The following is a 22,268-nucleotide window of genomic DNA, read 5'->3' as shown; positions in this document are numbered from 1 at the left end:
AAAGGTTTTATTTATTTAACCGTAAAAAAAGAACTATGAATATAATATTCTATATTGAAGTCGCCCCAATATATTGGCGGGCTTTTCAAATTTGAAAAATCGGTTGCAGTCTGACAATTTGGCGCCGTTATTTTCCGCCCACATCTCCTTGGCGTCTCCTGATTGGTGAATTCAGCAGCTCTCCGATTGGTTACATGAAGAGCACAGAGCAGAGTGACCAATCAGCAGTGCCCACCACTCCATTCCTCCAGAAGGTACAAGGAGGAGGAATGTGGGCGGATCTCAACATTCTTCGTGAAAGTGCTTGTGAGATTGTGGAAATGTCTGGAAGAGGGAAGACCAGTGGGAAAGCTCGGTCCAAGGCCAAGTCCCGCTCCTCCCGAGCTGGACTGCAGTTCCCGGTGGGCCGTGTTCACAGGTTCCTGAAAAAGGGCAACTATGCTGAGCGGGTGGGTGCCGGAGCCCCGGTCTATCTGGCTGCTGTGCTCGAGTATCTGACAGCTGAAATCCTCGAGCTGGCCGGGAACGCGGCCCGGGACAACAAGAAGACCCGTATCATCCCCAGACACCTGCAGCTGGCCGTCCGCAACGACGAGGAGCTCAACAGGCTGCTTGGAGGGGTGACCATCGCACAAGGCGGTGTGCTGCCTAATATCCAGGCCGTGCTGCTGCCCAAGAAAACCAGCGCTCCCAGCACGAAGGGCAAGTGAAGCGGCCTGACCTGAATTTGTCAACCCAAAGGCTCTTTTAAGAGCCGCCCACTTTATCTGTGAAAGGGCTGGTTACTGTCTGAGAGACGGTAATGTTATACTTTTCGCGTTATTTTGTGTTGCTATGAATTGTACTGGAGTCAAGCTTTTATCTGCTCATCAAATGGAATGCCTTTTAATTTTCTCTTGCCATATTTGCAAGACTTTTTTTTTTACAATTCTACCGTTTATATACCACTAAGGCGTGTCTTGAGTTCTAAAATGAGCTACTCTGATAAAATGACTTGTATACAATGGTGTCACTGCTCTCACACTGAGAACTGCAAGGTCCTGAAATTCCCAGCTACAATATGGAGACAAAGGAATCTGAGTCACTCTGCTTCGAGAGTTGTCAGTGGACAGTAAAGAGGGTGGTCAAATCCTTCTGAGACGCTTATGTGTTGGAATCAACAAGAGGTAGCAGCTCTATCTTTCGCCAATTTGATGTTTCTTTGAAGAGCCGTTGTGTTATCTGATGCCAAACTCACTTCCGGGCAGGGTCAGTTTTTGTTTTCAGGGCAGTTGTTTCAAAGAAGCTGAAGGCGGATTTTAAGAGAGATGTTGCGTTTCGTGTTTTATTTCTGTATATTGTGGAGATTTACAAGGAACTGGGATAATTCGTCAGTGTTTTTGTCCCTGCCAAGGCGGCGTGCTTGGAGAACTCCCCGGGCAGCAGCAGACCCATTGCGGTCGATATGTGTGTACACAAATCACAAGATCCAAATCATTGTAGACTGATGCCATCTACTGGCTAAAAGTGAGTCATGCAAGAATATTCCCATTCCTTCAGAAATATCTGAAATTGGAGAGGAATAACATCGAGTGTGTTGGGGGCAGATTCAATCGAGACCCTGAAAACAGAATTGGATAATTATATCGAGAATAAAACAAAACTGCAGAGCAATGGAGAAAAGGCGGGTCGGTGGGAGGAGGTGAGCTGGTCTTGCAGAGAGCCGGCCGCGACACGACGGGCCGAATGACCAACTTAACAGAAACAGATAGGAGCAGGAGTAATCTTCTTCACCACATTTCCCTTCTTTTCCTGTTTCGCGATTTTGAAGGTGCCGGAGGCCCCCGTGCCCTTCGTCTGCACCAGGAAGTCTTTCGTCACAAGCCGCTTGATACTTTGCTTGATTTGGAACTTGCCCTTCTCCACATCGACACCTTTAACACGCAGAGCCTTCTTTATTGCCTGCAGTGACATCCCACTGCGGACACTGCATTCCGCCACAGTCTTGAGGATCAGCTCGCCCAACTTGGGACCGCCTGACCCCTTCCGAAGAGCCGCCTTCTTCTTCTTGGGAGTCTTGACTTGAGCGGCGGCGGCTGGAGGAGCCGTTTCGGCGGCTGCAGTATCGGTCATGTCCAGGACTCTGCACAAAGTCTCTCTGTCAGTCAGAACTGGGTCAGAAATGAACCTGGTGGTGTCGGCACTGAGCAACTTAAAGGCAGCGAGCGGACGGGGCGGAGACAACCTGCTGTCAGCTCCCGGCTCCTGCTGCCTCTCACGTGTTTCTCTCTGGTCCTAAACTCTCCAATTCCACTGAAATTCGGGTATTCCAGAGTCCCAGGCTAGATCCTTCCTGTCTCTGACATCAGAATGTTTGCTGTCACAAAGGTTTCACTTGAAGTAAAGACTCCATTTTCGACTGAAACCCGTTTCATTGCTGCACTGATGACTCTCTCTCAGCCGATCGCTGACATGTTCCATACTTTTCGATTAAAATCTTGAAATCAACAAACAAACAACACTGAATTCCCACTTTGAGGATTAGAAGGGGAGCAAAGTGCTTCTTTGACTGGAAAATCTTGTTTTTTTACGCAAGAGGGACTCGGAAATCCGACGATGAGACCAGACCCACAAACACAGTGGCATTAGACGAACGCGCCCGTCCCTTCAATACACTCTCTTCCACAATATTCACATCCACACAATCTCAGGACGAACTGTTCGCTCAATTTAGCGTTCCCAGGACAGGATTTCCCCTCCGCTCGGCCTGTGCTGCGGATTCACGGTGGGTATTTGTATTTTCTAGACTCAGTAAGTGTTAAACACTCTGAGACTGGCGCTGCGAATGTTGTCTGTTTATCAGGTTCGACGGCAAGAGCAAATCACAGCTTTGAATGTGTTCAAACTACTGTCCGGTTTGATGTTATTGATCGCACACAGAAACATGTTTCCTGACGGTGAAAATACAAATTATCGACTGTCTCTTCCTATAGTCTATCCATATTTTTCCAGGTGTCCCAGACATCCCATTGTCAACAAGGAGAGATGTCCAGTTCCAGAATAATCCCACATTCAGACGCTGTGTTTTTTTTTGTTCCAGGCAGTGACAGGCTGGTTCTCTCCGTCCTTCGATGCAGGACTGAAGACACCGTCTGTTCAGCGTGTCCATAACACGCTCAATAACACCATTACCCTTTAATATACAGCAACAGAGGGACAGAGAGAGGGAGAGTGAAAGAGAGAGAGGGGTGAGAGAGGGAGAGAGAGAGTGTATCAGTCTTACATTTCCAAAAGGTCTGGCAGCATCTGTGGAGAGAGAAACAGAGTTAACGTTTCGGGTCAGTGACTCTTTCTTCGGAATTGTGTCTCTCCCTCTGCCTTTGGTGCTGTATCTATGTTCGCGATACAGTTAGTGAGTGTTTTATGTATGCATTCTATTGTAGTACTGATAGTCTCTCACTCGCTCTATGTCTGTCTGTCTCTCTCTCTCTCTGATGATACAGGTGAAGGTGACATAGGGGTGAAGGGGTTCGAAGAAAGGTCACTGACACGAAACGTTAACTCTGCTTCTCCCTCCACAGATGATACCAGACATGCTGAGTATTTTCAGCATTTCTTGTTTTTATTTCAGATTTCCAGCATCCGCAGTATTTTGCTTTTATTATTATAATTTCCAACTGTGTGTCCATATCACACTGAACAACAGTATTTCACCTTCACCTGTATCATCAGAGAGAGAGAGAGAGAGAGACTATCAGTACTACAATAGAATGCATACACATAACACTCAGTAACTGTATCGCCAACATAGATACAGCACCAAAGGCAGTGAGAGAGAGAGACAGCATCAATAGCGAAAAAAAGGCAGAGAGAGAGAGAAAGATCTGGAGTGGGCGAGAGGCTTGGGTGATGGTGAGAAGGAGAGATATGCTTTCACTCAGAATCATAGAAACATTGAACGTTTATGGCACAGAAAGGAACCACTTGACCCATCGTATCTGTGCCAGCCGAAAAAATCTCCACCCATTCTAATCCCACCTGCCAGCATTTGGTCCGTAACCCGGCAGATTACGGCACTTGAGACGCATATCCAGACTTCTTTTGAATGATTTGAAGGTTTATACTTCAACTACCCTTTCAGGCAGTGAGTTCCAGACCACCACCACCCTGTTTGATTTATTCATTCATATGATGTGGGTGTTGTTGACTTGGCCAGCATTTATTGCCCATCCATAACTGCCCTTGAGGAGGTTGTGGTGAGATGGCTTCTTGAACCACTACACTCCATGTGAGGTAGGTACAATCATAGTGTTGTTAGGAAGGGAGTTCCAGAATTTTGACATAGCGACAGTGAAGGAATGGCAATACAGTTCGAAGTCAGGATGATGTGTGATTTGGAGGGGAACTGGCAGGTGATGGTGGTCCCATGCATCTACTACCCTTGTGCTTCCAGTTGGTAGTGTTCACGGGTTTGCAAGGTGCTGTCTAAAAAGCCTTGGTGTGTTGCTGCAGTACATCATGTGGATGGTACGCATTGCTGCTACTGTGTGTCGGTGGTGGAGGGAGTGAATGTTTGTGCATGGGGTGGCAATCAAGTGGGCTGCTTTGTCCAGGATGGTGTCGAGCTTCTTGAGTGTTGTTGGATCTGAACGCATCCAGGCAAGTGGAGAGTATTCCATCACACTCCTGACTCCCGCCTTGTAAATGGTGGACAAGCTTTGGGGAGTCAGCAGGTTATTTGCTCGTCGCAGGATTCCTATCCTCTGATCTGCTCTTGTAGCCACGGTATTTATATGGCTACTCCAGTTCAGTTTCTGGTCAATGGTAGACCCTAGGATATTGATAATGGGGGATTCAGCGATGCTAATTGCCATTGAATGTTAAGGGGAGATGGTTAGATTCCCTCTTGTTGGAGATGGTAGTTGCCTGGCACTTGTGTGGCGTGAATGTTACTTGCCTTTTATCAGCACAAGCCTGGATATTGTCCAAGTCTTGCTGCATTTCTACACAGACTGTCAGTTGCTGAGGAGTCATAAATCATGCTGAACCTTGTGCAATCATCAGTGAACATCCCACTTCTGACCTTATGATTGAAGGAAAGTAATTGATGAAGCAGCTGAAGATGGTTGGACATAGGACAATACCCTAAGGAACTCTTGCAGTGATGTCCTGGAGTTCAGATGAATGACTTCGAACAACCACAACCATCTTCCTTTGCACTAGGTAAGACTCCAACCAGCAGAGAATTTTCCCCGTGATTCCCATTGACCTCAGTTTTGCTCGGGTTCCTTGATGCCATACTCGGTCAAATGCTGCCTTGATGTCAAGGGCAGTCACTTTCTTCTCACTCTTGAGTTCAGCTCTTTTGTCCGTGTTTGAACCAAGGCTGTAATATAGTCAGGAGCTGAGTGGCACTGGTGGAACACAAACTGAACGTCACTGACCAGGTTATTACTGAGCAACTGCCGTTTGATGGCACTGTTGATGACACCTTCCATCACTTTATTGATGATTGAGAGTAGACTGATGGGGTCTAATTAGCCAGCTTGGACTTGTCCAGCTTTTGGTGTCCAAGACATACCTGGGGAATATTCCACATTGCTAGGTACATGCCAGTGTTGTAGCTGTACTGGAACAGATTGGCTATGGGCGCAGCAAGTTCTGGAGCACAGGTCTTCAGTACTATTGGAGAACATTGTCAGAACCCAGAGCCTTGGCAGTATCCAGGACCTTTAGTCGTTACTTGATGTCACACGGAGTGATTCGAATTGGCTGAAGTCTGGCATCTGTGATGCTGGGGCCTTCAGGAATAGTCTGAGATGAATCATTAGCTGGGCACTTCTAGCGAAGATTGTTGTAAAAGCTTCAACCTTATCTTTTGCACTGATGTGCTGGCCTCCCTCATCATTGAAGATGGGGATATTTGTGGAGCCACCTCCTCCAGTTAGTTGTTTAGTTGTCGACCACCATTCACGGCTGGATGTGACAGGACTGCTGCACTTAGATCTGATCCATTGGTTATGAAATCGCTTGGCTCTGTCTATCGGATGCTGCATACGCAGTTTGACATGTAAGGAATCCTGTGTTGTAGCTTCACCAGGTTGAGACCTCGTTTTGAGGTATGCCTGGTGCTGCTTCTGGCATGCCCTGCTGCACTCTTCATTGAATCACGTTTGGTCTCCTGGTTTGATGTTAATTGTAGAGTGAGGGATATGCCAGGCCATGCGCTTAAAGATTGGGGTTGAGTACAATTCTGCTGCTGTTGGTACCTCGCTCATCTTATACGAACATACGAATTAGGAGCAGGAGTAGGCCACTCAGCCCTTCGAGCCTGCTCTGCCATTCAATAAGTTTATTTCTGAACTGATTACTCCACATTTCCAGCTCGACCCGGTTTTCTGCACACCCTTTCTTGTCAAGAATCTATTTACCTGGACCTGAAAAATATTCAAAGTCTCTGCTTCCTTCGCCTTCTGAGGAAGAGAATTCCCAAGTCTCACGACCCTCTGAGAAAAAAAATCTCCTCATCTCTGTCTTAAATGTGCGACCCCTTATTTCTAAACAGTGACCCCTTGTTAGAGATTCTCCCACAAGGGGAAACATCCTTTCCACATCCACCCTGTCAAGACCCCTCAGGATATTATATGTTTCAATCAAGTCACATCTTACTCTAAGTTCCAGTGGATACAAGCTTTGCTTGTCCAATATTTCCTCTTAAGACAGCCCGTCCATTCCAGGCATTAGCCTAGTAAACCTTCTCTGTACTGCCTCCAACACATTTACACCCTTCCTTAAATAAGGAGACCAGTACTGTATACATTAATCCGAATGCCCCACAGACCCACATGGATGCCCAGTTTTGCATTGCTAGGTGAGGAAAACTTTCCCTTATTTCCCCTCTAATCTTTCTACCAAGCACTTTAAGTCTTTGCCGCCGTGTCACTCTCTATGAAGGCAAATGGGCCATTGACCTCCACTCGATCCAGGCCTAAAAATGTAATATATTTCAATCAGATCTACCCTTCTCTGTTCCAAGGAGAACATCCCAGCCCACCCAATCTTTCCTCATAGCTGCATTTTTAGGTCCCGAAAATGTCCTTGTAAATCTCCTCTGTACCCTCTATAATGCAATTACATCATTTCTATAATGCCCTTTCCTATCCTGAGTGGTGTGAAACAGGGCTGTGTTCTCGCACCCACGCTTTTTGGGATTTTCTTCTCCCTGCTGCTTTCACATGCGTTCAAATCCTCTGAAGAAGGAATTTTCCTCCACACAAGATCAGGGGGCAGGTTGTTCAACCTTGCCCGTCTAAGAGCGAAGTCCAAAGTACGGACAGTCCTCATCAGAGAACTCCTCTTTGCTGACGATGCTGCATTAACATCTCACACTGAAGAATGCCTGCAGAGTCTCATCGACAGGTTTGCGTCTGCCTGGAATGAATTTGGCCTAACCATCAGCCTCAAGAAAACGAACATCATGGGGCAGGATGTCAGAAATGCTCCATCCATCAATATTGGCGACCACGCTCTGGAAGTGGTTCAAGAGTTCACCTACCTAGGCTCAACTATCACCAGTAACCTGTCTCTAGATGCAGAAATCAACAAGCGCATGGGTAAGGCTTCCACTGCTATGTTCAGACTGGCCAAGAGAGTGTGGGAAAATGGCGCACTGACACGGAACACAAAAGTCCGAGTGTATCAGGCCTGTGTCCTCAGCACCTTGCTCTACGGCAGCGAGGCCTGGACAACGTATGCCAGCCAAGAGCGACGTCTCAATTCATTCCATCTTCGCTGCCTTCGGAGAATACTTGGCATCAGGTGGCAGGACTATATCTCCAACACAGAAGTCCTTGAAGCGGCCAACATCCCCAGCTTATACACACTACTGAGTCAGCGGCGCTTGAGATGGCTTGGCCATGTGAGCCGCATGGAAGATGGCAGGATCCCCAAAGACACATTGTACAGCGAGCTCGCCACTGGTATCAGACCCACCGTCCGTCCATGTCTCTGTTATAAAGACGTCTGCAAACGCGACATGAAATCGTGTGACATTGATCACAAGTCGTGGGAGTCAGTTGCCAGCATTCGCCAGAGCTGGCGGGCAGCCATAAAGACAGGGCTAAATTGTGGCGAGTCGAAGAGACTTAGTAGTTGGCAGGAAAAAAGACAGAGGCGCAAGGGGAGAGCCAACTGTGCAACAGCCCCAACAAACAAATTTCTCTGCAGCACCTGTGGAAGAGCCTGTTACTTCAGAATTGGCCTTTATAGCCACTCCAGGCGCTGCTTCACAAACCACTGACCACCTCCAGGCACGTATCCATTGTCTCTCGAGATAAGGAGGCCCAAAAGAATAATGAGGTGATGAGAACTGCACACAGTACTCAATTTGTAGCCTAACCAATGGTTGATATATTTCCAGGATAACCTTCCTGCTATTATATTCTATACCTCAGCTAATAAAGGGAAGGATTCCATATGCCTTCTGAACCACCTTATCGACCTGTCCTGCTACCTTCTGGGTCAGTGGTCATTTACTCCAAGGTCCCTCACATTCTCTACACAACTCACTATATTCCCATTAATCGTGTATTCCTTTGCCTTGTTTGACCTCCCAAAATGCATCGCCTCACACTTATCCGGGTTGAATTCCATTTGCCATTTTTTGCTCATATGTCCAGACCTTCCTGCAGCCGACAGCAATCCTCCTCGTTTTCAATCACACGACCATTTTTTATGTCATCTGTAAGCTTCTTATTCATGTTCCGTACATTTACGTCCAAATCATGAATATATCCCACAATGAGCAGGTGACCCAGTCCTGAGCCAAGCGGAACGCCAATGGAAACAGCCCTCCAATCGCAAAAACACCCGTTAACAATTACCATTTATTGCCTGCCACTAAACCTAATTTGCATCCAGCTTACTGCATTTTCCTGGATCACGCGGGATTTTATTTTTTTAACCAGTCTGCCATGTGGGACCTTGTCAAAATCCTTGCTAAAATCCATCTAGACCGCATCAACTGCAGTGCCATCATACAACTTCCTTGTTACTTCTTCAAGAAATTGGATCAAGTTGGTCAGACGAGATCTTCCCTTCACAAATCCACGCTGACTATGCTTGATTAATCTTTGTCTTTCTAAGTGACAGTTTATCCTGTCTCTCTGAATGGATTCCAATATTTTGCCCACGACTGAGCCTGTAATTATTGAGTTGTAGGCTGAACTGTAAGATTTGTTTCATCTCGAAAGTTCCGCCAGGGAAGAGCGACGATACAAACTCATCTCTCACTGATATGGTGCAACAGGCAGCCACATTATTAATCTCACATTCCGAGGACGTGTCCGAAAGTGAGGCACACAATGTCCCAAATTTAACTTGTTTCTGCCCTGTTGAGCTCTCTGCAATCTTTCAGCTCAAACCGTTCGCTATGACTCTCAGTGACCGACAGTTTAAATCTGCTGACATGAATGTAGGACTGTTATTGTCAGATATTAACTCCTGCGCGATCCCAGCAAACACACCGACTCCCTCAGAGGATTGCTTTGAGAAGCCGGGCTGAAGGACAGCAAGCACACTGCAGAGAATAACCTCAAGTTGAACTTCACAAAGGGGTAATCTCCCAGAAGGGAAACATCACTATCTTACCCACAGCCCCGGTTTCATTGCTCAAAATGTGAAAAAACTCAACTGGATAAAGTTCCAATTGATTTTATTGAATTTCACAACCTTGCCGAAAGAAGCGCATGCGCGGCATAGCCCCGCCCACACCGCTGATTATTGCGAACCTTCAGAGCGCATGCGCTCCCTTCCGCCAGCTCGGCTGCTGAACGTCCATTTGTTTGCAAGAGGCAGAGTGAGGCAGGAAGTGATCCCGTAACATGGAGTGAGCGGCGGAAGGCAGAGGCATTTCTCGGGCTGCGTGTGCACTGCGTAATTGAGACAAAAGATGAAGAAGCTGCTGTTGAAATTCATGGCTGTTTTCTCTCCTCATCCTGTAATACTTGTCCCTGGTTTAGCTCCTATTTCACGCTGTTTGTTGTTATTGAAAAGTGAATAGTGAAAACAGAGCCTGACTGTTGGCATTTATTGCAAGGGGGATGGAATATAAATGTAGGAAAGTCTTTCTCCAACTCTGCAGGGTGTTGTTGAGACCTCACCTGGATTACTGGATACAGTTGTGGTCTCCTTCGCTCATGAGGGATATATACGTGCATTGGATGCAGTTCAGGCAAGGTTCGTTCGGTTGCTTCCTGCGATGAATAGGTTGCGTTATGAGCAAAAGGTTGAGCAGGTTGTGTTACACTCATTGGAGTTTGTAATAATCAGATCTAATCTTATCGAAAAAATGTAAGATTCTGAGGGGTCTTGACAGAGTAGATGCTGCAAAGATATCTCCCCTCTTGAGGGAATCAAGAACCACGGCGCACAGTTTCAGAATAAGGAGTCTCCCATTTTAGACGGAGGTAAGGAAGAATTTCATCTCTCAAAGCGTCATTAATCTAAGGAATTCTATACCTAAGAGAGCAGTGGATGCTGATGATTAAATATATTCCAGGATGAGTTTTTTTTATCTACAAGGGAGTAATGGGTTTTTAGCCAGGCAGAATAATGGAGCTGAAGCCAAGATCAAATCAGACATGATTTTATTAAATGGTGGATCAGGCTGGAGAGGCTGAATGGCTGACTCATGCTCCTAGTTCTTAGGTTATTACATTATAATGCCAGATGGAAATAGAAACCTGACCTGCACAAATATCCCTGCTCCATCAGGTTGTCCCAACCTTGGAGCAGTGTAGATGTTGGCTTGTTTCTGGATGTCCCAGAATTGCTGTGAAACTGCCAACACACCTCGTCAGCAGATGCTGAGAGCTGCAGTGGAATCAGACAGTGATATTCTTTGTATTTTTCTTTCGCCTTTGTGATTAGTCATAAATATTATTAATTGAAATGTTACATTAATCTCTTTTCTAGCTTCCAACTCAACTGATCGTGACTTACAAGACATAGTTTTCTTCCTTTCTGTTGGCAAATAGTTCAAGGGAGCAGAATGAATGTGATGATTCCCAGGCACAAGGGCAAGTGCAGTCGGCTCCTTCCATCACAGACAAGGTACAGTACCACTCCCATAGGCCTTCAGTTCATGTCATTGTCACAAGAAGCAGATGTAGTCAAACTCTCACTGATCCTAAGTTTAGAGACACATTTCCAATCCAGCAATCAAACAAATCAGAAGAGACAGACATTGTATCCAATCCATTCCAAATCAATACTGCTGAAAGTTAGGTCAAGTTCAAAAGCAGAACCCACTATCAGAGTAAAAGGCACTCTGTCAATCTCACAAGAGGGTGCATCCTGGAGACAGTGAATCTCACCCTCACATGCCTGAAACTGATGTTGACAAAGTAAAAATAAACACATTCATATAATATAAACAGACAGGCACAAAGTGAAATTCACATTTACAAATTATTAAATAGTTTAAGTAAAGATTAAAACATTCAGCCACAGAAAGGAAACTGACAGATACAGAGAAGAAAATGAAACCACTCACAGGCAAGAGACTGTCAGATAGAGAATAACACCAGAGTCACCTAACAGAGACAGACAGTTACCAGTAACAGACATGGACACATTGCAGAGACTGAGAAGCACAAAGGAAAATCAATTCTTCAATAACAGAAATTGAAATCTAGGAATAACACACATAGACATTGTAGTAGACATAGATAGCTGCAGAAAAAAGAAAATGTGCTCAAACACCTATCAGGAACTGTATGTTGCAGTTTAAAACATACAATTACAGAGCAGAAATCGACAGATTCAGAGAAAGGCCACATGTCACACACTAGAGTTTGAAAGATACAGAATAAAACCACACTATATTACCTTAACTTTACCGGTGCAGCTTAGAACTGACACTCACATAACAGAAGACAACTGGTGCAAAGTAAAACTCACTCAAGTAATAGAAACTGACAGGTACAGATCAAAAACCACAATCATATCCCAGAAAATAACAGGTACAGAATAAAACAACAGTCACATAACAAAATCTGGCAGAAAGATAAATAAAACCACCTTCATTTTTCATCCACTGACAGGTGCAGACTGAAAACTACATTCATATACAATCAATGCACTGGAACAGATTTAATCCCTCATTCACTTAACAGAAGCAAACAGATATAGGGTAAAGCATGGACTCAAATTCCAAAGATTGAAAGATCCAGAATAAACCCACATTCACATATCAGCAACTGACAGGGAAAGAGTAAATTCTTCCCACATTTCGGAAAGTAACAGGTACAGAATAAATGCCACCCTCACATATGAGAAACTGGCAGAAACAGATTGTAAAAAGACTCACAGGAGAAACCAAGAGGTACACATTAAAATCAACGCTCACATATCAGAAATTAGGAGATACAGTAAAAATGCCACATTTACCTCCCAGAGACTGACACAGAGTGAAATCCATAATGAATTGCAAGAAGTTAACAGTTAAGGGAGTGAAAGTCTCTCATCCATAAGAGACACTGACAGGTACAAAGAAAACCTAACAGTTGCACTTCAGATCCTCTCAGATACAGATCAACACGCACATAATTAAGAAGTTTCATATACCAGATACTGACAGATACAGGTTAAAACTCACACAAACAGAAATATAAAACAGACAGGTTCAGAATAAAATTGGCAGTCACATATCAGAGAATGACAATGTACAAAGTAAACCACACAGCTACATGTCAGAAACTGGCATGTACAGATTAAATATCACATTCACATCCGAGAGCATGGAGAGATATGGTGTAAAATCCACACTCAAAAACCAGACTGAAACTCTTACTCTTATACCAGACAGTGACAGAGAGAGGGTAAAAGCCTCAGCTACACATGAGACGTTTAAGGGCACAAGTCAAACCTTAAATTGGCATACTAGACAATCAAAGATAAAGTGTGAACACCCACTCATACACCCAAGAATGTAATATTAAGTGTCAAATCCACACTCACATACCATGTACTGATGGGGACAAAGTACAACCCAGATACTTTTACACACAAGAAGCTGAAAGGTACTGAATAAGACTTTTCTCACATAAAACAAACTGACAGGTACAGATAAAGCCTCACTCAAAATCCAAAACTGACAGAGGTAAATTGTAGACTAGGGATTGAGAGATATACAGTGAAACTTACACCCGCCAAGACTGGTGTGGGAGAAGTCAGGTTCAGTTTGTGGGGCACTGGCACCAGTACTAGGGAAAGTGGAGGCTGTACCGCTCGGACAGTCTATACCTGAACCAAGCTGGGACCAGTGTTCGAGAAAACCATATAACTAGGGATGTAGAGAGGTACTTGATCGAAACAAAGGGGTAGAGGGATCAAGCTTTAGTAGATGTAACAAATCAAGGGTTAGAGTCAGGGCAGGAGAACACAATAGTAACAGGGGAAATGAAGGCCAGTGAATGGCAGGAAGGGGCAAAGAGAAAAAAAAAACCTCAGAGCAGACCGACAGTCAACACTAGATGTGACAAAGATAACAAAAAGGGAAAACCAAAGGCTCTTTATGTGAATGCACATAGCGTTCATAACAAAGTAGAGGAACTGATAGCACATGTTGAAGTAAATAAATATGATCTCATCGCCATTATGGAGACATGGTTGCAGGATGACAAGGATTGGGTCCTCAATATTGATGGATATATAACATTCAAGAAGAATAGGAAGCGAGGTAAAGGTGGAGGGGTGGCACTGTTAATCAAGGATCGTATTGTTGCAATAGTTAGACCTGACCTTGGTTCAGGAGATCAGGATGTAGAATCGGTTTGAGTGGAGATGAGGAATAGTCAGGGAAAAAGGCACTCGTGGGAGTCGTCGACAGGCCCTCAGACAGTAATCACAATGTAGGATGAAGTATTCGAGAATAACTAATGGGTGCTTGTGATAAAGGGATGGAAATAATCATGGGTGATTTTAGTCAACATATAAACTGGAAAAAATCAGATTGGTAATAGAAGCCTGTATGAGGAGTTCATCGAGTGCTTTCGAGATCGTTTCTTCGAGCAGCATGTTCCAGAACCATCCGGCGAGCAGGTTATTTTCGACTGGGTATTGTGCAATTTGACAGGATTAATTAATGACCTCAGATAAAGGCACCTCTTGGCAACAATGATCACAATGTGATTGAAGTTTGCATCCAGTTTAAAAGTGAGAGGAGTGTGTCTAAGACTAGTATTGTAAACTTAAATAAGGGCAACTATGTGGGCATAAAAGCTGAGCTAGCTGAAGTGAACTGGGTTACTGGGCCAGGAGATTGTTCAATAGAGAAGCAGTGGCAGACATTTAAGTGGATATTTCAGAATACTTAAAATAGGTATATCCCTACTATAAAGAATAATTCCAAGGGAAGGTTCCCCAATCCATGGTTGATTAAAGAAGTTAAGGAAGGCATCAACCTGAATGAAAAGGCAGAGAATTGTGCAAAGATGAATGGCAGGTCAGATGATTGAGTCATTCTCTGTCATTCTATATATTCTGACCAAAGGTTAATCAGGAGAAAAGAAATTAGAGCATGGGAGTAAGCTAGCTAGAAATCTAAAAACGGAAAGCAAGGGTTTCTGTCGGTATTTGAAAAGGAAAAGTTTAAGTAAATTGAGTGTTGGTCCTCTATGGAATGAAAATTGGGAGTTAACGTTTGGTAATAAGAAAATGGCAGAAGAAATGAATAAAAAAATTCCTTCTGTCTTAGCAATAGCGGAGACAAAAATCATTCCCGTAATAGCTGTAAATCAAGAGGTGGATGGAAGAGAGGAACTTGTTGAAATTACAATCACCAGGGAAGCAGCACTGAGTAAACTGATGGAGCTGTGGGCTGACAAGTCCCTGGGTCCTGTTGGTGTTCATCCTAGTGTCTTAAAATGGTGGCTACTGAAGTCATAGATTTGTGGGTGTTAATTTTTCAAAATTCGCAAGATTCTGGAAAGGTTGCTTCAGACTGGACTGTAGAAAATATAACCCCTCTATTCGAGAAGGTAGGGAGGCAGAGAAAGGGTAACTATAGTAATCTTAAAGCAAAATACTGCAGATGCTGGAAATTTGAAATAAAAACAATAAATGTGGGAAATACTCAGCAGGTCTGGCAGCATCTGTGGAGAGAGATGCAGAGTTAACATTTCAGGTCAGTGACCCTTCATCAGGGTAACTATAGACCCCGAGAGCTTAACCCCTGTGATCAAGAAGGTGGTAGAATTGCTCAATGAGGTGGCTATAGCTGGGCATTTTGAAAAACACAAGGTCATCAGGAATATTCAGTATGGTTTTGTGAAGAGGAAATCATGTTTAACTGATTTATTGAAGTTCTTTGAAGGACTAACATGTACTGTGGATAAAGGGGAATCCTTTGACATAAAGTACTTGGATTTCCAGAAGGTATTTGACAAGGTGCCATATAAAAGGTTATTATGCAATGTATGAGCTCATGGCGTAGTGGGTAACATATTGGCATGGATAGAAGATTGACTGGCTTTCAGAAAACAGAGAATGCATAAATGGGTCCTTTTCTGATTGGCAGGATGTGACGTGTGCTGGGATCTCCACTTTTTACAATTTATATCAATGATTTAGATGAGGGGAGCGATGGCATGGCAGCTAAATTTGCAGATGAAACAAAGATAGGGAGGAAAGTATGTTGTGAAGAGGACAGAAGGAGGTTGCAGATTGATCTAGATCGGTTGAGTGACAGGGCAGAAATCTGGCAGATGATGTACAATGTGAGAAAATGTGAAGTTGTTCACTTTGTCAGGGAGATCAAAAGATACATCAGTGTAGCGTGACTGCAGAATTCTGGGGTGCAGAGGGATCGAGGTGTTCTAGTGCATGAGTCAGAAAAGTTAGTGTGCAGTTACAGCAAGACATAAAGAAGGCAAATGGAATGTTATCCATTATTATGAGAGGAATTGAAAATGACAAGCCTGTTATACTTCAGTTATACAGGTCATTGGTGAGACCACATCTAGAATACTGTGTGCAGTTTTGGTCTCCTTTAACGAAGGAAGTAAATGTGTTGGAGGCGGTTCAAAGGAGGTTTACTTCAGAGAAGTGAGCGTAACAGCTAACCGGAAGAAAAATACACAAACTCAAATACCTGAGAATGAGGGTTACAGAGTAATAGCCACACTCACTTATCAGTAATAGCCATTTTCAGAATTAAAAACCTTTCCCATCTTCCCATTGCAGCAACTGACATGCACAGAGTAAAACAAACAGTTATTTAGCAGAAATTAACAAGCACACTTGTAAATGTACACTCACAGAATAGAAACTCTCAGTTCAAGGCAGAAGCAGATTCACACAGATCAAATTGAATGTTACAATGTGAACTCCATAATTAAATACCAGAAGCTGATGGGCACACAGTAAATCTTACAATAGCATACCAGATGCAGACAGACAGTGAAACAACATTATCACAGAGTGGAATCTGACAAGTGAAGAGGAAAATTTACAGTAGCATATCAGGGAATGAGAGGGAAAGAGTAATTCAAGCAGTACCATAAACCAACAAGTGCAGAATAATGGCCATACAAAGAAGTGTGATGCTGATAGGTACAGGGAAAATATTACACTCACGACAGATGGACAGAAACAGAATAAAGCACATACACATAAAGTAACTGAGGTACATAGCAAAATCCACATTTACATGTCAGAAACAGACACGGAGAGGAAAACAAACACTCACAAATTGTACACAGATAAATACAGAGTAATAGCCACATTCACATTACAGAGACTGGTAGATGTAGGGTCAAACCCACAATCAATTACCACAATCATAAAGTTACAGAATAAATCAGATATTGCACTGCAGGAACTGACAACATGCTGGGTAAAACCCTCATTTGCATATCAGAACTGAAAGGTTAAATATTGATCCCACATTCACTTGCCAGAAAATGTACATCTCCATGTACAGTGTAAATGAAAATGGAAAATTCTGGAAATACTCTGCAAGTCTGGCAGCACCTGTGGAGAGAGAAATTCAGTTCACATTTCAGGTCAATGACCTTTGATCAGGACAGACCTTTCTGATGAAAGGTCATTGACCTGAAAGGTTAACTCTGTTTCTGTCTCCACAGATGCTGGCAGTCCTGCTGTGTATTTACTGAATTTTCTGCTTTTATTTCCAAATTCCAGCATTAACAGTATTTTGCTTTGTATTAGGTGCAGTTTAAAGATCTTACTTCAATACCAGTAATTGACAAGTACGAAGGAATACTCATATTCACGTAACAGAAAGTGAGCGATTCAAACCAAAACCTCCATTCAATTCATCAGTAAATGACAGGTACATAAAAAAATCCACTCACATCAGAAGCTGGCAGGTAGAGTGAAAAGTGCACATGCACATATCAGTAAGTGACAGAGATAAATATAGTCACATTCCACATTCTGAGATAAAGAATGAATCCCTCACACACATACCGTACAAAGAGGGACAGATATTTGGACAGATCTAGGTGTGTAAGAGCTCCTTCATTGTTCCTAAAATATAAACAAACAGATCCTGTCTTTCAGAGTGGCAGATGCAGAATAAGTTCTACACTCAGACTGTACCATTGATGAACAGCTACAGAATGAATGTCATTCAAAAAAGTGGGAGTTCCAGAATTTGGGCTGAGTGATGATGAAGGAATGGTGTTATATTTTTGAAGTCAGGATGTTGTGCAAACTAGAGATGAAATTGCAGGTGGTAATGTTCTCATAAGCTTGCTGCCCATGATCCAGTCAGTAGCAGATGTCATGGGTTTGGAAGGTGCTGTTGTACGGTACTTCCTCAGGTTGATGCAGTACATCTTTTAGATAGGACACACTGTGGACTGGTGGTGGAGGGAGTAAATGCATAACCTGGTGAATGGTAAGATAATCAAGCCTGCTGATTTGTCCTGGATGGTATCAAGCTTCTTCAGTGTTTTTAGAGCTGCACTCAACCAAGCAAGTGGAGAGTAATCCATCAGAATTCTGACATGTGGCTTGTAGGTGGTGGAAAGACTTTGGGAAGTTCTCCCTGTGTCTGCGTGGGTTTTCTCCGGGTGCTCCGGTTTCCTCCCACATGCCAATGACTTGCAGGTTGATAGGTAAATTGGCCATTATAAATTGCCCCTAATATAGATAGGTGGTTGGGAAATATAGGGACAGGTGGGGATGTGGTTGGAACATGGAATTAGTGGAGGATTAGTATAAATGGGTGGTTGATGGTCGGCACAGACTCGGTGGGCCGAAGGGCCTGTTTCAGTGCTGTATCTCTAAACTAAACTAAGTTAGGACATGAGTTGCTCATCACAGAATTCCCAGTCTCTGACCAGCCCTTGAAGCCATAGAAGTAATATGGCAGAAGAAAGAGTAAATCCTTTAGTCATTTCCCATAAAGCAACATGCACATAAGAATGGTCATGTGCAAACAAGATACTGACATGCCTTGGACACAAGCTGCAATCACTAATCATCGGCTCGTGGAGACAGAATAAAACCACAATCACATACCAGTAACTGAGAGGTACATAGTAAAATTCACATTCACATATCAGGAACAGAAAGGCAAAGAAAAACACTTGCTGGCAAATCCAATACAGACAGACACAGAGTAAGAGCCACATTCACATTCCAGATTCTGACTGATCAAGAGTAAACACTCCAATTAATTACAAGTAACAAACAGGAACAGAATAGAATACATACTTGCATTTTAGTATCTGACAGGCACCCAGAATAAAATACACATTCACGTATCAGAAACTGACAAGTGAAGAGTAAAAGTCACAGTAATATGTCACAAACTGACAGAAACAGGGTGATCTCACATTCACTTGCCAGATTATAAAAGGTAATGAAAAAAATCTTTCTTCCAGACCTGAAACTGACAGGCACAGAATAAAGGAGTGACTTACATTGCAGTAAGTGACCAGAATGAGGAAAATCCATATTCACATGTCAGAAACTGACAGCTGAAGAGTAAAATCTGAAGTAACATCACACTCTGACAGATATGGATTGATGTCACAATCACTTGCCAGCAACTAGCAGGTACAGAGTAAAGATCTTTATTCCATACCAGAAACTGACAGGTACAAAGAGGGATGAGGTCATGCAACATGAACATCAAAAGCAAGGTAGCAGATTAAAGAAAAGGTTTCCACAAAGGTTGTAATCGCTGGATTACCCCCGCTGCCACGTGCAGGTGAGTATAGGAATAGGAGGATAGAGCAGATGAATGTGTGGCTGAAGAGATAGTGCAGGAGGGAGGGCTTTAATTTCCTGGATCACTGGGTCTGTTTCTGGCCAAGGTGGGAATTGTACAAGTTGGACAGATTGCACCTGAACTGGATCGGGACCAACAGCCTTGCTGGGAGGTTTGCACGTGCTTTTGGGGGAGGGGGGTGAGGGGTGGGTGGTGGTTGTAAACTAATTTGGCAAGGGGGTGGGATACAGAGGGGACGTGCAGTAAGGGTTGATGTACAGTCAAATATAGAAGAGAAACTGAGTCAGTCTGCAAGGCAGAGAAAAGGCAGACATGTTAAGACACAAGCTAACAATGCAAGGCTGGATTGCATCTATTTTAACGCAAGGAATCTTACTAGTAAGGCAGATGAATTGAGGCCATTTATTAACACATGGAAATATGATATTATTGTTTTCACGGAGACATGGTTGAAGGAAGGGCAGGACTGGTAGCTCAATATTCCAGGGTCTAGAAACTTCAGGCATGACAGGGGAGGGTATAACATAGGAGGTGGCAGTGCACTGTTGATCAAGGAGTCAATTACTGTATAAGGAGGGATGATAACTACGAACATTCCTCAAATGATCCATATGGGTAGAACATAAATACAAAAAGGGGGGTAATCACTTGGCTGGGAGTGATCGACAGGCCTCCAAACAGTCAGGGAGAGATAGAAGAGCAGATATGTAGGCAAATCTCAGAGAGGTGTAAAAATAATAGGGTAATAATTGTAGGGGATTTCAACTTACCCAATATCAACTGGGATTGTCTTAGTGCAAATGGCTTAAAGGATGCAGAATTCTTCAGTTCATACAGGAGATCTTTTTGAGCCAGCAGGTAGAAAGTCCTACAAAAGAAGGAGCCGTGCTCCACCTAATCCTAGGGAGTGAAGCCGGACAAGTGGTAGGAGTGTCAGTGGGGGAGCATTTCGGGGATAGTGGCCATAACTCTGTAATATTTAAGGTAGTTATGGAAAAGGACAAAGAGGTACCTGAAATAAATGTACTCAATTTGGGGAAGACCGATTTCAATATGATAAAACAGGATCTGGCCAAAGTGAACTGCGAGAAGCTACTTATAGGAAAGTCTACATCAGACTAGTGGGAGTCATTCAAAAAGGAAATAATGAGAGATCAGGGCCAACATGTTCCCATAAAGGTGAAGTGTAGGACCAACAAATCCAGGGAACCCTGGATGTCAAGGGATATAGAGGATTGGAGAAGTAAAAAAAGAGGCTTAGGACAGAAAACAGCGGAGGCCCGAGAGGAGTACAGAAAATGTAAGGGGGGGGTGGGGGGGGGGGGTTCGGTGTGGCACTTGACAAAAAATAAGAATAATTAGCAGAGAGAGGAGGTGACTTGAAAAAATGTAGTGTCTAACTAAGTTGATTGAATTTTTTGAGGAGGTGACTCGATGTGTAGATGAGGGTAAGGCAGTTGATGTTGTCTACATGGACTTCAGTAAGGCTTCAGATAAGGTCCCACATGGGAGATTGGTTAAGAAGGTAAGAGCCCATGGGATCCAGGGCAATTTGGTAAATTGGATTCAGAATTGGCTTAATGGCAGGAGGCAGAGGGTGATGGTCGAGCGTTGTTTTTGTGAGTTAAAGTTTGTGACCAGTGGTGTACCACAGCGATCGGTGCTGGGACCATTGCTGTTTGTAGTGTACATGAATGATTTAGATGTGAATGTAGTAGATATGATCAGTAAGTTCACAGATGACACGAAAATTGGTGTCATAAATAGTGAGGAGGAAAACCTTAGATTACAGGATGATATAGATGGGCTGGTAAGATGGGTGGAGCAGTGGCAAATGGAATTTAATCCAGAGAAGTGCGAAAATGTGAGGTGATGCATTTTGGGAGGCCTAACAAGGCAAGGGAATATACAATGAATGGTCAGATCCTAAGATATACAGAGGGTCTGAGGGACATTGGTGTACTTGTCCATAGATCACTGAAGGCAGCAGCACGGGTAGATAAGGTGGTTAGGAAGGCATATGGGATACTTGTCTTTATTAGCCGAGGCCTAGAATATAAGAGCAGGGAGGTTATGAGGGAGCTGAATGAAATGCTAGTTAGGCCACAGCTGGAGTACTGTGTACAGTTCTGGTCAACTCACCAAAGGAAGGATGTGATTGCAATGGAGAGTGTGCAGAGGAGATTCATCAGGATGTTTACTGGGCTGTGGCATTTCAGTTATGAAGAGAGACTGGATAGGCTAGGGTTGTTTTCCTTGGAGCAGAGAAGGCTGAGGGGGGAACTGATTGAGGTATACAAAATTACACGGGACATTGATAGTACAGATAGGAAGAAAACGTTCCCTCAGCGGAGGGATCAACAACCAGGGGAGATAGATTTAAGTAGTGGGCAGCAGGTTTAGAGGGGACTTGAGGAGAAAATATTTCACGCAGTGTGGTTGGAATCTGGAACACACTACCTGAAGGGCTGGTAGAGGCAGGACCCCTCATAGCATTTGAGAAGGATTTCGATGAACACGTGAAACGTCATAGCATACAAGACTATGGGTCAAGTGCTGGAAAATGTGATTCGAATAGATTCATGCTTGATGGGAGGCAAAGACACAGTGGGCCAAAGGGCCGGTTTCTGTGCTGTATAACTCTATGACAAATGTCAAGGAAAGCCAACATTCACATAACAGAAATTCACAGATCCAAAGCAAATCCACCATACAGTTCAGCAGAAAGTGACAGGACAGAAAGAACACACACTCACATACCAGAAATTGGCATACAGAATAAAATTCACACGCCCGTATCAGAAACTAACTTGTCCAGATGTAAATCCACAATCATACAGCAGAGAATGAGATGTATGACTAAACCCAGCTTCTGACACTTGAGGCTAACGTACACAGAGTGAAAACAATGCTCATGTCTCACACCTGAAATGGCCAGATGTAGATCACAACCCACACTCACATATCAGAACGGGCAGGTACCTTGTAAAATATCTCTTAATGAACCACTGACAGGGAGACG

General features: G+C 43.7%; 1 protein-coding gene across 1 annotated transcript; it reads right to left on the bottom strand.

The window, feature by feature from the left end:
• Window positions 1-1,509: 1,509 nt before the first annotated feature.
• LOC137356288 (histone H1-like) lies at window positions 1,510-2,112 on the bottom strand. The gene has a single exon (XM_068022160.1). It carries the CDS (start codon window positions 2,110-2,112, stop codon window positions 1,735-1,737), a length of 378 nt encoding a protein of 125 aa, XP_067878261.1. The 3' UTR covers window positions 1,510-1,734.
• Window positions 2,113-22,268: the final 20,156 nt, after the last annotated feature.

Source organism: Heterodontus francisci, chromosome 45 (assembly GCF_036365525.1).
Source record: "Heterodontus francisci isolate sHetFra1 chromosome 45, sHetFra1.hap1, whole genome shotgun sequence".
Classification (NCBI taxonomy): Eukaryota; Metazoa; Chordata; class Chondrichthyes; order Heterodontiformes; family Heterodontidae; genus Heterodontus; species Heterodontus francisci.
The sequence above is the reverse complement of the archived record's forward strand: the minus strand, read 5'-3'. Positions and strand labels throughout refer to the sequence as shown.

Excerpts from the sequence above, each read along its gene's own strand:
- LOC137356288 (XM_068022160.1), bottom strand. The coding sequence starts at position 2,112 with ATGACCGATACTGCAGCCGCCGAAACGGCTCCTCCAGCCGCCGCCGCT.